Here is a 14,644-nt window from a genome sequence, read left to right as displayed (position 1 = left end):
TCCTCCTCCTCTCCTCCCTCTCCCTCTCCCTCTCCTCTCCCTCTCTCTCCCTCTCTCTCTGTCGGGCAGTGTCTCTCTTTCTTCAGGACTCCTTTTCTCTCCCTCTCCGGGGTCTGCCTTGTCTCTCTCGATCGCTATCCCCGCCGAGTATCCGCCCCTGCTCCTCTATCTGACATCTTCCAGCATCGCTTGCTAATGATGACGATGATATTAGACACCCGGCGTGACATCCTCGACTTCCGCATCCTGTTCCAGAGCCCGCCCTGCGCTCTCGTGTCATTGGGCGAGCAGGTCCGATACTGAAATAAGGAACTACAAAACCCAAGATGCACCTGGCTCTGTGCTGGTCACGAGATTGATTCAGTCATGTGTTTGTCAGCGCTTACTGGTTAGAGTGAACGAGAGAACAGCAGCCTGCAAGGTGGGTATAGAACAGACTCATTGTATTTTCTTTTTTAATCCGTTCTGGGGACGGAGCTTTGAACAAAACAAGTTTATATTGTTATTTGATCCTTTAACCCTGGGATGAGATGTGAACAGCGCTGCTGGCGCTCCTGACTCTGTTAGGCAGGTCAACTTACTGTATTTTGTCCACAATGTACACTTGTATTGTCTCTGCCCCTTTACTAAAGCACTAGCGATCACCCCCCTGCTGCTGGTAACTCTGGCTTGTCTTCTCTTCCTCCGCAGATGGCAGTGCCACCCCGGAAACCCCTGACTGGCCTGGTAGCCGCCACCTTCACCCCCATGACTGCCAAGGGGTAAGACCAACAGGAAAGTGCCAGGCTCCTGCGGACTGCTTCATTCTCTCTAGGTGTAGTCCTCTTCTGAGAGAGCTCGCTATTACTGAAATCAAATCCTGCTGTTTATTATTATTATTATTATTATTATTTCTTCAACAATTACAAGGCATGTTGGTAACGAATAACACTTTGCTGGCCAGTAGAGTCAAACTTTTATTATCTGAACTAATAACAGAGTAGAGCACAGCACTCCTCGGGACAGGATTACAAGGGACTGTTGGGATCACTGCACTTTCAATCGTCACAGCCTTCTCTGAGGCACCAAGCACCACACTGTACATACACAAGGCTTGTTATATATAAAGACTTCTTCCACTCTGAAGAATTGGTCAGATTCGCACTGCGGTTGTGTTTACTGATGTCTTCTCTTTAAAGGGATGTGAACCTCTCTGTGATTGGTCAGTATGTCGACTACCTTGTGGAGAAGCAAGGCGTTTACAGTATATTCGGTAAGTTACTGCAGGGAAAGTGAAACCTCTTTAGAGCCTCACAGCAGCACAATGTTCTTCTGATATGCACTGTTTCCAAAGAAAATATAATTTTTAAATGTGAACGTTACTGTGGTGGCTTCCCTGTTGACGCACCCCTGTCTCCACAGTGAACGGCACCACTGGCGAGGGCATGTCGCTCAGCGTGGACGAGAGGAAGGTGCTGGCAGAGGAGTGGTGCCGACAGGGCAAGGGCAAGTGAGTAATACTGTGACCACTGCTGGCATAGCAGGACTATATAGGTGTGTCACAGCTGGTAAGGTGTTGGGGAGCTGTGGCTGTGTATAGGGAGGCAGGACAGTATTTTTTGTGCTGGTTGTTTTGACACGCTGTGTGACTCAGTGTTTTGTGCACAGGGTAGATCATGTGATTGCTCATGCTGTGTGATTGTGTTTTGTGCACAGGGTAGAACATGTGAGTGCTCATGCTGTGTGATTGTGTGTGATTGTGTTTTGTGCACAGGGTGGATCATGTGATTGCTCATGCTGTGTGGTTGTGTTTTGTGCACAGGATGGATCATGTGAGTGCTCATGCTGTGTGATTGTGTGTGATTGTGTTTTTTGCACAGGGTAGATCATGTGATTGCTCATGCTGTGTGATTGTGTGTGATTGTGTTTTGTGCACAGGGTAGAACATGTGAGTGCTCATGCTGTGTGATTGTGTGTGATTGTGTTTTGTGCACAGGGTAGAACATGTGAGTGCTCATGTTGTGTGATTGTGTGTGATTGTGTTTTGTGCACAGGGTAGAACATGTGAGTGCTCATGCTGTGTGATTGTGTGTGATTGTGTTTTGTGCACAGGGTAGATCATGTAATTGCTCATGCTGTGTGATTGTGTTTTGTGCACAGGGTGGATCATGTGATTGCTCATGCTGTGTGATTGTGTGTGATTGTGTTTTGTGCACAGGGTAGATCATGTGATTGCTCATGCTGTGTGATTGTGTGTGATTGTGTTTTGTGCACAGGGTAGATCATGAGATTGCTCATGCTGTGTGATTGTGTTTTGTGCACAGGGTAGATCATGTGATTGCTCATGCTGTGTGATTGTGTTTTGTGCACAGGGTAGATCATGTGATTGCTCATGCTGTGTGATTGTGTGTGATTGTGTTTTGTGCACAGGATGGATCATGTGATTGCTCATGCTGTGTGGTTGTGTTTTGTGCACAGGGTGGATCATGTGATTGCTCATGCTGTGTGATTGTGTGTGATTGTGTTTTGTGCACAGGGTAGATCATGTGATTGCTCATGCTGTGTGATTGTGTTTTGTGCACAGGGTAGATCATGTGATTGCTCATGCTGTGTGATTGTGTGTGATTGTGTTTTGTGCACAGGATGGATCATGTGATTGCTCATGCTGTGTGGTTGTGTTTTGTGCACAGGGTGGATCATGTGATTGTGTTTTGTGCACAGGGTAGATCATGTGATTGCTCATGCTGTGTGGTTGTGTTTTGTGCACAGGGTGGATCCTGTGATTGTGTTTTGTGCACAGGGTAGATCATGTGATTGCTCATGCTGTGTGATTGTGTTTTGTGCACAGGGTAGATCATGTGATTGCTCATGCTGTGTGATTGTGTTTTGTGCACAGGATGGATCATGTGATTGTTCATGTGGGATGTCTGAGTTTGAGAGAGTCCCAGGAGCTGGCGAGGCATGCAGCTGGGATCAGGGCTGATGGGATATCAGTGATATCTCCCTCCTTCTTCAAACCTCCCAGTACAAGTGAGTGCCCTTTTTCACTCTGTCCACTGGATGGTGCTGCAGCCAGCTGACCCTGTTCTCTGTGTCTCCTCCCCTTCCAGGCGCCCTCCTCCAGTTTCTACAGGAAGTGGCTTCAGCAGCACCACACGTGCCGTTCTACTATTACCACCTTCCCGACGTCACAGGAGTGAAGAGTGAGACATGGGCAGGGAGTGAGACACGGGCAGGGAGTGAGAATACCCTGTGGATACCCAGTGCATGGATTCAGTCTGTCCACTGTTCAGTAGAATGTCGCTGAACACACACATTAACAGCCCTGGCACTGCTCTTACAGGACTTCATGTAAAAACACAGGGAGTCACCCCAGAGCGCAGGGAGTCACCCCAGAGCGTAGGGAGTCACCCCAGAGCCCTGTCCTGTGGCTGTTAACTATGCGGTCTGCAGTGGTGATGCAGCAGCAGTGTGCTTCCGGCCCACTAACCCTGCTGTTCTGAATGAGCTCATTCCTATCTCTCTGCAGTCTCTGCCCAGGCTGTCCTGCAAGGGGCTCAGGAGCTCATCCCCTCCTTCCAGGGACTCAAGTTTAGCAGCAGAGACCTGCTGGACTTCGGCCAGTGTGTCCACAGCAGTCCCCGGTCCTGGCAAATACTCTACGGGGTGGATGAGGTAGTCTGGCTCTCTCCCGCCAGGGGCTGTGCTTGGAATGTGCAATGGGGCTCAATCTGTGCATCCTGTGCAGGGTGACTGTGTGTGCAGAGTTACTGTGTGTGCAGGGTGACTGTGCTGTGTGCAGGGTGACTGGTGCGGGATGACGGTTTGTGCAGAGTTACTGTGCGTGCAGGGTGACTGTGTGCGGGATGACGGTTTGTGCAGAGTTACTGTGCATGCAGGGTGACTGTGTGCGGGATGACGGTTTGTGCACAGTTACTGTGCGTGCAGGGTGACTGTGCTGTGTGCAGGGTGACTGTGTTCGGGATGACGGTTTGTGCAGAGTTTCTGTGCGTGCAGGGTGACTGTGTGCAGGATGACGGTTTGTGCAGAGTTACTGTGCATGCAGGGTGACTGTGTTCGGGATGACGGTTTGTGCAGAGTTACTGTGCATGCAGGGTGACTGTGTTCGGGATGACGGTTTGTGCAGAGTTACTGTGCATGCAGGGTGACTGTGCTGTGTGCATGGTGACTGTGTGCAGGATGACGGTTTGTGCAGAGTTACTGTGTGTGCAGGGTGACTGTGTGCGGGATGACGGTTTGTGCAGAGTTACTGTGTGTGCAGGGTGACTGTGTGCGGGATGACGGTTTGTGATTGTGACGGTGTGCAGTCTGCATGGTGACAGTAGGTGCAGGGTGACGGTGTGCAGTCTGCAGGGTGACGGTGTGCATGGTGACAGTGTGCAGGGTGACGGTGTGCAGTCTGTAGAGTGACGGTGTGTGCAGGGTGACTGGGTGCAGTCTGCAGGGTGACGGTGTGCAGTCTGCGTGGTGACGGTGTGTGCCGGGTGACGGTGTGCAGTCTTCAGGCTGACTGTGTGTGCAGGGTGACAGTGTGCAGGATGGCAGTCTGCAGAGTTACTGTGTGTGCAGGATGACTGTGCTGTGTGCAGGGTGACTGTGTGCGGGATGACGGTGTGTGCAGAGTTACTGTGCTGTGTGCAGGGTGACTGTGTGCGGGATGACGGTTTGTGCAGAGTTACTGTGTGTGCAGGGTGACTGTGCTGTGTGCAGGGTGACTGTGTGTGGGATGACGGTGTGTGCAGAGTTACTGTGCGTGCAGGGTGACTGTGCTGTGTGCAGGGTGACTGGTGCGGGATGACGGTTTGTGCAGAGTTACTGTGTGTGCAGGGTGACGGTGTGCAGGATGACGGTTTGTGCAGGGTGACGGTGTGCAGTCTGCATGGTGACAGTAGGTGCAGGGTGACTGCGTGCAGGGTGACGGTGTGCAGTCTGCATGGTGACAGTAGGTGCAGGGTGACGGTGTGCAGTCTGCAGGGTGACGGTGTGCAGTCTGCAGGCTGACTGTGTGTGCAGGGTGACAGTGTGCAGGATGGCTGTGTGCAGTCTGCAGGGTGACTGGGTGCAGTCTGCAGGGTGACGGTGTGCAGGGTGACAGTGTGTGCAGGGTGACGGTGTGCAGTCTCCAGGGTGACGGTGTGCATGGTGACAGTAGATGCAGGGCGACGGTGTGCAGGATGACGGTTTGTGCAGGGTGACGGTGTGCAGTCTGCATGGTGACAGTAGGTGCAGGGTGACTGCGTGCAGGGTGACGGTGTGCAGTCTGCATGGTGACAGTAGGTGCAGGGTGACGGTGTGCAGTCTGCAGGGTGACGGTGTGCAGTCTTCAGGCTGACTGTGTGTGCAGGGTGACAGTGTGCAGGATGGCTGTGTGCAGTCTGCAGGGTGACTGGGTGCAGTCTGCGTGGTGACAGTGTGTGCAGGGTGACGGTGTGCAGTCTCCAGGGTGACGGTGTGCATGGTGACGGTGTGCATGGTGACAGTAGATGCAGGGCGACGGTGTGCAGGATGACGGTTTGTGCAGGGTGACGGTGTGCAGTCTGCATGGTGACAGTAGGTGCAGGGTGACTGCGTGCAGGGTGACGGTGTGCAGTCTGCATGGTGACAGTAGGTGCAGGGTGACTGTGTGCAGGGTGACGGTGTGTGCAGGGTGACTGTGCAGGGTGAGGGTGACGGTGTGCAGTCTTCAGGCTGACTGTGTGTGCAGGGTGACAGTGTGCAGGATGGCTGTGTGCAGTCTGCAGGGTGACTGGGTGCAGTCTGCAGGGTGACGGTGTGCAGTCTGCGTGGTGACAGTGTGTGCAGGGTGACGGTGTGCATGGTGACAGTAGATGCAGGGCGACGGTGTGCAGGATGACGGTTTGTGCAGGGTGACGGTGTGCAGTCTGCATGGTGACAGTAGGTGCAGGGTGACGGTGTGCAGTCTGCAGGGTGACGGTGTGCAGTCTGCAGGGTGACAGTGTGTGCAGGGTGACTGTGTGTGCAGTGTGCAGGATGGCTGTGTGCAGTCTGCAGGGTGACTGGGTGCAGTCTGCAGGGTGATGGTGTGCAGTCTGCATGGTGACAGTGTGTGCAGGGTGACGGTGTGCAGTGTGCAGGGTGACGGTGTGCAGTCTGCATGGTGACAGTGTGTGCAGGGTTACGGTGTGCAGTCTTCAGGCTGACTGTGTGTGCAGGGTGACAGTGTGCAGGATGGCAGTCTGCAGGGTGACGGTGTGCATTGTGACAGTGTGCAGTCTGCATGGTGACAGTGTGTGCAGGGTGACGGTGTGCAGTCTGCAGGGTTACGGTGTGCAGTCTTCAGGCTGACTGTGTGCAGTGTGCAGGGTGACAGTGCGCAGGATGGGTGTGTGCAGTCTGCAGGGTGACGGTGTGCAGGGTGACAGTGTGCAATCTGCAGGGTGATGTTGTCTTTCTCCATTGTGGTATCATGTCCATCATGGTGTGTTTTCTTGTCGTTTTTGTTCTTTTTCAGCAATTGCTGTCAGGGTTGGTTATGGGAGCACATGGTGCTGTTGGCAGGTAAGCATCACATTTTCTGTCCAGTTGCCAGTTCTGTCCTCTTTCCCAGTGGCATTGTCCTACAGGCTCTCCAGACAGGATCCCTGCACAGGCTCTCCAGACAGGATCCCTGCACAGGCTCCCTAGAGAGGTTCCCTAGACAGGATCCTTGCACATGCTCTCCAGACAGGCTTCCTGCACAGGCTCCCCAGACAGGTTCCCTACATGGGATCTCCAAACAGTCTCCCCAGACAAGATCCCTGCACAGGCTCCCAAGACAGGCTCTCCACTTTCTCCACACTGGATCCACAGACTTGCTCCCTGCACAGGCTCTACAGACAGGCTCCCTGCACAGTATCTCCACACAGGCTCCTCTCTCAGGGTGAATCTGAGCTGCTGTCTGATCATCTATTCTACAGCAACTCCTGCAATATTCACTCAGCCCTGCATGCCTATAGCGATGTGCTCCTGTGTGAAGGAATGGCTTTGAATGGGATGGTTTTTTCTATTTGTTTCTATTCAATCTTGAGCGCTTGTTTATCTCTTGGGATGTCTGCTGTCAGAGTTTACTGATTACGAGGTCTTGTTGCCCGCGAGGCTCCAGACCTGTGTCTCTGACGGTGTGTTTCCCCCTCTGTTGCTGCAGCACCTACAATTACATGGGCAGCGTGGTTAATGGCATGCTGGCTGCTTTTGAGAAGGGAGATCTCGCCCAGGCCAGGAAGATCCAGGTAATGATCACACAGTTTCTTCAGCACAGTATTGGTATTGCTGATGTTTCCAATAGGAGCCATGAGATCACGCAGATCTGTAACAGTGAAGTTCTCTCCCTCTTTACTCTCATTGGAATCATGTGGGTGTTTTTTTTTGTCTTCTTCAGTTCCAAATGCAGGAAGTCTTGAGCTTTGCCTTCCAGCTTGGTGAGTGCTTCCCCGTCTGAATCATTATGTCAGCTCCTATCCAATCAGTGCACAGGAGAGATAGGGTTAGGGTCCTCCAAGCTAATCAGAGCACAGATCAACTAGTGCTTGCAGCCCATGGGAACTGTAGTGGATTTCTAGCAGCAGTATGCTGGAGTGCCATCATTTCATTGTGAGATGAATGCTGTCTGGAAGGGCAGGGTGTGGACTTGCAGTAAAGAAACTATTTCAGCAGGAGGGTAACTCCCTAACCCCCCCCACCCCGTCACTAGCCATGTTCATTAGCCAGCTGTAAAAAACCAAGGCAATGCCCTCCCTTCTTTCACATCCCTCCATCTCCTCTCACTCCCTCATTCAGATGACCTTGTCCACACGGCCAGGCAAGTTGAAGGCAGACAATGTCTGTAAATAACATCTGCACCCTCCAATCTCCTCTCATGTTTTCTCTTGTTCTCTCGGTGTTTTCTGTTCTCCTCTCGTGTTTTCTGTTGTTCTCCTCTCGTGTTTTCTCTTGTTTCCTCTTGCTGTTCTCTCGTGTTTTCTCTTGTTCTCCTCTCGTGTTTTCTCTTGTTCTCCTCGTGTTTTCTCTTGCTTCCTCTTGCTGTTGTCCTCGTGTTTTCTCTTGTTCTCCTCTCGTGTTTCCTCTTGCTGTTCTCTCATGTTTTCTCTTGTTCTCTCGTGTTTCCTCTTGCTGTTCTCTCGTTCTCCTCTCGTGTTTTCTTTTGTTCTCGTGTTTTCTCTTGTTTCCTCTTGCTGTTCTCTCGTTCTCCTCTCATGTTTTCTCTTGTTCTCTCGTGTTTTCTTTTGTTCTCGTGTTTTCTCTTGTTTCCTCTTGCTGTTCTCCTCGTGTTTTCTCTTGTTCTCCTCTCGTGTTTTCTCTTGCTTCCTCTTGTTGTTCTCTCGTGTTTTCTCTTGTTCTCCTCTCATGTTTTCTCTTGTTTCCTCTTGCTGTTCTCTTGTTCTCCTCTCGTGTTTTCTCTTGCTTCCTCTTGCTGTTCTCTCGTGTTTTCTCTTGTTTCCTCTTGCTGTTCTCTTGTTCTCCTCTCGTGTTTTCTTTTGTTCTCTCGTGTTTTCTCTTGTTCTCCTCTCGTGTTTTCTCTTGCTTCCTCTTGCTGTTCTCTCGTGTTTTCTCTTGTTCTCCTCTCATGTTTTCTCTTGTTTCCTCTTGCTGTTCTCTTGTTCTCCTCTCGTGTTTTCTTTTGTTCTCTCGTGTTTTCTCTTGTTCTCCTCTCGTGTTTTCTCTTGTTTCTCTTCTCGTGTTTTCTCTTGTTCTCCTCTCGTGTTTTCTCTTGTGTTTTCTCTTGTTTCCTCGTGTTTTCTCTTGTTCTCTTGCTCTCGTGTTTTCTCTTGTTTCCTCTTGTGTTTTCTCTTGTTCTCTCTCGTGTTTTCTCTTGTTTCCTCTTGTGTTTTCTCTTGTTCTCTTCTCGTGTTTTCTCTTGTTTCCTCTTGTGTTTTCTCTTGTTCTCTCGTGTTTTCTCTTGTTTCCTCTTGCTGTTCTCTCTTGTTCTCCTCTTGTTTTCTTTTGTTCTCTTGTGTTGATGAGGAGAACTATCACTTCTCTTGTTTCCTCTTGTGTGTTCTCTTGTTCTCCTCTCGTGTTTTCTTTTGTTTCCTCTCGTGTTTTCTGTTGTTCTCTCGTGTTTTCTCTTGTTCTCTCGTGTTTTCTCTTGTTCTCTCGTGTTTTCTCTTGTTCTCCTCTTGTTTTCTCTTGTTCTCTCTTGTTGTTCTCTTGCTGTTTTCTCTTGTTCTCCTCTCGTGTTTTCTCTTCCTTTCTTTTGTTCTCTCGTTCTTTTCTCTTGTTTTCTCTTGTTCTCCTCTCGTGTTCCTCTCTTGTTTTCTCTTGTTCTCTCGTGTCTCTCGTGTTTTCTCTTGTTCTCCTCTCATGTTTTCTCTTGTTTCCTCTTGCTCTCTTGTTTTCTTTTGTTCTCTCGTGTTTTCTCTTATTTCCTCTTGCTGTTCTCTCGTACAAGAAAACTCTCGAGAGCACAAAAGAGAACAAGGAGGAAGAGCACACACAGAGAACAAGACGAGACCGACAAAAGCGGGAGAACCCAAGGGTGTTTCTCCAAAAGAGAACAAAGGAGGACCGCACACAAAGAGCACAAGGTCTGGCACAAAAACGAACACAAAGAGAAGCAAGTGCAATTTTGTCTAAGAGCACAAAAGAGACTTCAGGTTCTCTCTGAGTACAAGGAGAGTCACAAAAGAAACAAGAGGAAGAGCACTCTGTTTCCTCGGAGCAGCACAAGTAGTTCCTCTGCGCACAAAAGAGAGCAGTTCAACGCCCACCCGGACCCAGTTCTCCAAAGGAGCTCTTGTTGCACTCAAGAGCGAGTGTTCAAAAGACGAGAACTTGTTCAAGAGGAGGGAGGCCAAAAGGGATTTCATCACTCGTGTTTTCTCTTGTTTCCTCTTGCTGTTCTCTCTTGTTTTCTCTTTGTCTCGTGTTGTTCTCTCGTGTTTTCTCTTGTTCTCCTCTCATGTTTTCTCTTGTTCTCCTCTCGTGTTTTCTCTTGTTCTCCTCTTGTGTTCTCTCTTGTTTTCTCTTGTTCTCTCGTGTTTTCTCTTGTTTCCTCTTGTTCTTCTCTCGTGTTTTCTCTTGTTTCCTCTTGCTGTTCTCTCGTTCTCCTCTCGTGTTTTCTTTTGTTCTCCTCTCGTGTTTTCTCTTGTTTTCTCTTGTTCTCTCGTGTTTTCTCTTGTTTTCTCTTGTTCTCCTCTCGTGTTTTCTCTTGTTCTCCTCTCGTGTTTTCTCTTGTTCTCCTCTCGTGTTTTCTCTTGTTCTCCTCTCGTGTTTTCTCTTGTTTCCTCTTGCTGTTCTCTCGTGTTTTCTCTTGTTTTCTCTTGTTTTCTCTTGTTTTCTCCTCTCGTGTTTTCTCTTGTTCTCCTCTTGTTTCTCTCTTGTTTTCTCTTGTTTTCTCGTGCTTTTCTCTTGTTCTCCTCTCGTGTTTTCTCTTGTTTCCTCTTGCTCTCGTTCTCCTCGTGTTTTCTCTTGTTCTCCTCTCGTGTTTCCTCTTGTTCTCCTCTCGTGTTTTCTCTTGTTCTGCTCGTGTTTTCTCTTGTTTCCTCTTGCTGTTTTCTCTTGTTCTCTTCTCGTGTTTTCTCTTGTTTCCTCTTGCTGTTCTCTGTGTGTTTTCTCTTGTTCTCCTCTCTCTTGTTTCCTCTTGCTGTTCTCTCTTGTTTTCTCTTGTTCTTTCTCTCGTGTTTTCTCTTGTTCTCCTCTCATGTTTTCTCTTGTTCTCCTCTCGTGTTTTCTCTTGTTCTCTCTCTGTGTTTTCTCTTGTTCTCCTCTCGTGTTTTCTTTTGTTCTCTCGTGTTTTTTTGTTTCCTCTTGCTGTTCTCTCGTTCTCCTCTCGTGTTTTCTTCTTTTGTGTTTTCTCTTGTTCTCGTGTTTTTTCTTGTTTCCTCTTGCTGTTTTCTCTTGTTCTCCTCTCGTGTTTTCTCTTGTTTCCTCTTGCTGTTCTCGTGTTTTCTCTTGTTCTCCTCTCGTGTTTTCTCTTGCTTCCTCTTGCTGTTCTCTCGTGTTTTTTCTTGTTCTCCTCTCGTGTTTCCTCTTGCTGTTCTCTCGTGTTTTCTCTTGTTCTCTCGTGTTTTCTCTTGTTTCCTCTTGCTGTTCTCTCTTGTTCTCCTCTCGTGTTTTCTTTTGTTCTCTCGTGTTTTCTCTTGTTCTCCTCGTGTTTTCTCTTGTTCTCCTCGTGTTTTCTCTTGTTCTCCTCTCATGTTTTCTCTTGTTCTCCTCTCGTGTTTTCTCTTGTTTCTCTTTTCTGTTCTTCTCTCGTGTTTTCTCTTGTTTCCTCTTGTGTTCTCTTTGTTCTCCTCTCGTGTTTTCTCTTGTTCTCCTCTCGTGTTTTCTTTTGTTCTCCTCTCGTGTTTTCTCTTGTTCTCCTCTCGTGTTTTTTCTTGTTTCCTCTTGCTGTTCTCTCGTTCTCCTCTCGTGTTTTCTTCTTTTGTGTTTTCTCTTATTCTCCTCTCGTGTTTTCTCTTGTTCTCGTGTTTTTTCTTGTTTCCTCTTGCTGTTCTCTCGTTCTCCTCTCGTGTTTTCTTCTTTTGTGTTTTCTCTTATTCTCCTCTCGTGTTTTCTTCTCTCGTGTTTTCTCTTGTTCTCCTCTCATGTTTTCTCTTGTTTTCTTTTGTTCTCTCGTGTTTTCTCTTGTTTCTCTTGTTTTCTCTTGTTCTCCTCTCGTGTTTTCTCTTGTTCTCCTCTCGTGTTCTCTCTTGTTTTCTTTTGTTCTCTCGTGTTTTCTCTGGTTCTCTCGTGTTTTCTCTTGTTTCCTTTTGCTGTTCTCTCGTTCTCCTCTCGTGTTTTCTTTTGTTCTGTCGTGCTTTCTCTTGTTTCCTCTTGCTGTCCTCTCGTGTTTTCTCTTGTTCTCCTCTCGTGTTTTCTCTTGTTCTCCTCGTGTTTTCTCTTGTTTCCTCTTGCTGTTCTCTCGTGTTTTCTCTTGTTCTCTCGTGTTTTCTCTTGTTCTCCTCTCATGTTTTCTCTTGTTTTCTTTTGTTCTCTCGTGTTTTCTCTTGTTTTCTCTTGTTCTCTTCTCATGTTTTCTCTTGTTCTCTTATTTCTCCCTGCAGGGTTTGACCTGGCTGTGAATAAGCAGTTGATGCTGGTGCTGTCGGGTTTGCCCCTCGGGCCCCCGAGACTCCCCCTGCTCCAGGGCTCCCAGGAGCGTGCCAAGCAGATCCGGGACAAGCTGGAGAGAACCCTGGGGCTCCTCACCCCAAACTGCTGTGCAATGGGAGTCTGATTGCCCTCACTGCAGTGTCCTCATCTGAAGCACACCTTGGTTATCCGCTGCACAATTCATTTAATCAGGGAGCTTTGCAAACTTGACCGTGAGCAGAATCAATGAAAACCACAGAGACAGGGGGAGGAGCCCTGAGCTCGAGGAATTCCGTGACTCATCACATGCCAGAATTCATATTGCATTATTGAAGAAATTTAAAATATATACAAATTAAGTTTAATATACAAGTGTGGACCAAATCTGGCTTTTCCATGTAATTGAAAATACTTCTCGATTGAATGTAAAAGGTGCAAATTGTGAGTGATTTCAGGGAGCTGCTGAGCTCTCTGCTTAACTGTGCTGATCTTCTGTCGATGGGCTGCTCTTCACAACAGGATGTGACTGACAATCCACAGGAGCAAATGTTTAATACACTATCCTGAGTGTGTGCGTCACACAGCCTGTCTGTTACATTGAGATGTTATGGAGAATGATTAATACACTATCCTGAGTGTGTGCGTCACACAGCCTGTCTGTTACACTGAGATGTTATGGAGAATGATTAATACACTATCCTGAGTGTGTGCGTCACACAGCCTGTCTGTTACACTGAGATGTTATGGAGAATGATTAATACACTATCCTGAGTGTGTGCGTCACACAGCCTGTCTGCTGTTTGAAGCTGTGGTAAAAGTGTAGTAAAGCAATGTACAATATACAGATATTCTGCAGTGGGAGGGTGGAGGTGCTAATGTAAATACAGAGTCCTGCAAGCACACATCTCACTGTGATGCACTGCAGTGGGAGGGTGGAGGTTCTAATGTAAATACAGAGTCCTATAAGCACACATCTCACTGTGATGCACTGCAGTGGGAGAGTGGAGGTGCTGATGTAAATACAGAGTCCTATAAGCACACATCTCACTGTGATGCACTGCAGTGGGAGAGTGGAGGTGCTAATGTAAATACAGAGTCCTGCAAGCACACATCTCACTGTGATGCACTGCAGTGGGAGAGTGGAGGTGCTAATGTAAATACAGAGTCCTATAAGCACACATCTCACTGTGATGCACTGCAGTGGGAGAGTGGAGGTGCTAATGTAAATGCAGAGTCCTGCAAGCACACATCTCACTGTGATGCACTGCAGTGGGAGGGTGGAGGTGCTGATGTAAATACAGAGTCCTGCAAGCACACATCTCACTGTGATGCACTGCAGTGGGAGAGTGGAGGTGCTGATGTAAATACAGAGTCCTATAAGCACACATCTCACTGTGATGCACTGCAGTGGGAGGGTGGAGGTTCTAATGTAAATACAGAGTCCTATAAGCACACATCTCACTGTGATGCACTGCAGTGGGAGGGTGGAGGTTCTAATGTAAAATGTCAGAGGTCCTATAAGCACATAAGAACATAAGAACATAAGAAAGTTTACAAACGAGAGGAGGCCATTCGGCCCATCTTGCTCGTTTGGTTGTTAGTAGCTTATTGATCCCAAAATCTCATCAAGCAGCTTCTTGAAGGATCCCAGGGTGTCAGCTTCAACAACATTACTGGGGAGTTGATTCCAGACCCTCACAATTCTCTGTGTAAAAAAGTGTCTCCTATTTTCTGTTCTGAATGCCCCTTTTTCTAAACTCCATTTGTGACCCCTGGTCCTTGTTTCTTTTTTCAGGCTGAAAAAGTCCCTTGGGTCCACACTGTCAATACCTTTTAGAATTTTGAATGCTTGAATTAGGTCGCCACGTAGTCTTCTTTGTTCAAGACTGAACCAGATTCAATTCTTTTAGCCTGTCTGCATATGACATGCCTTTTAAGCCCGGAATAATTCTGGTCGCTCTTCTTTGCACTCTTTCTAGAGCAGCAATATCTTTTTTATAGCGAGGTGACCAGAACTGCACACAATATTCAAGATGAGGTCTTACAAGTGCATTGTACAGTTTTAACATTACTTCCCTTGATTTAAATTCAACACTTTTCACAATGTATCCGAGCATCTTTTTAGCCTTTTTTATAGCTTCCCCACATTGCCTAGATGAAGACATTTCTGAGTCAACAAAAAACTCCTAGGTCTTTTTCATAGATTCCTTCTCCAATTTCAATATCTCCCATATGATATTTATAATGTACATTTTTATTTCCTGCGTGCAGTACCTTACACTTTTCTCTATTAAATGTCATTTGCCATGTGTCTGCCCAGTTCTGAATCTTGTCTAGATCATTTTGAATGACCTTTGCTGCTGCAACAGTGTTTGCCACTCCTCCTACTTTTGTGTCGTCTGCAAATTTAACAAGTTTGCTTACTATACCAGAATCTAAATCATTAATGTAGATTAGGAATAGCAGAGGACCTAATACTGATCCCTGTGGTACACCGCTGGTTACCACACTCCATTCTGAGGTTTTTCCTCTAATCAGTACTTTCTGTTTTCTACATGTTAACCACTCCCTAATCCATGTACATGTGTTTCCTTGAATCCCAACTGCGTTCAGTTTGAGAATTAATCTTTTG

The 14,644-nt window shown here is 47.7% G+C and overlaps 1 protein-coding gene across 1 annotated transcript; it reads left to right on the top strand.

Annotated features, from left to right (window-relative positions):
- Nucleotides 1-14: 14 nt before the first annotated feature.
- LOC121327333 (N-acetylneuraminate lyase-like) lies at nucleotides 15-12,795 on the top strand. The gene is made up of 11 exons (XM_041271295.1): nucleotides 15-421; nucleotides 691-761; nucleotides 1,179-1,252; nucleotides 1,402-1,489; nucleotides 2,876-3,009; nucleotides 3,090-3,182; nucleotides 3,509-3,654; nucleotides 6,473-6,519; nucleotides 7,145-7,229; nucleotides 7,379-7,418; nucleotides 11,985-12,795. Exons 2-11 carry the CDS (start codon nucleotides 691-693, stop codon nucleotides 12,155-12,157), a joined length of 951 nt encoding a protein of 316 aa, XP_041127229.1. The 5' UTR covers nucleotides 15-421; the 3' UTR covers nucleotides 12,158-12,795.
- Nucleotides 12,796-14,644: the final 1,849 nt, after the last annotated feature.

The sequence above is a fragment of the Polyodon spathula genome, chromosome 14, assembly GCF_017654505.1.
Source record: "Polyodon spathula isolate WHYD16114869_AA chromosome 14, ASM1765450v1, whole genome shotgun sequence".
In the NCBI taxonomy this organism is placed as follows: Eukaryota; Metazoa; Chordata; class Actinopteri; order Acipenseriformes; family Polyodontidae; genus Polyodon; species Polyodon spathula.
This window is presented reverse-complemented; position numbering and strand designations above follow the sequence as displayed.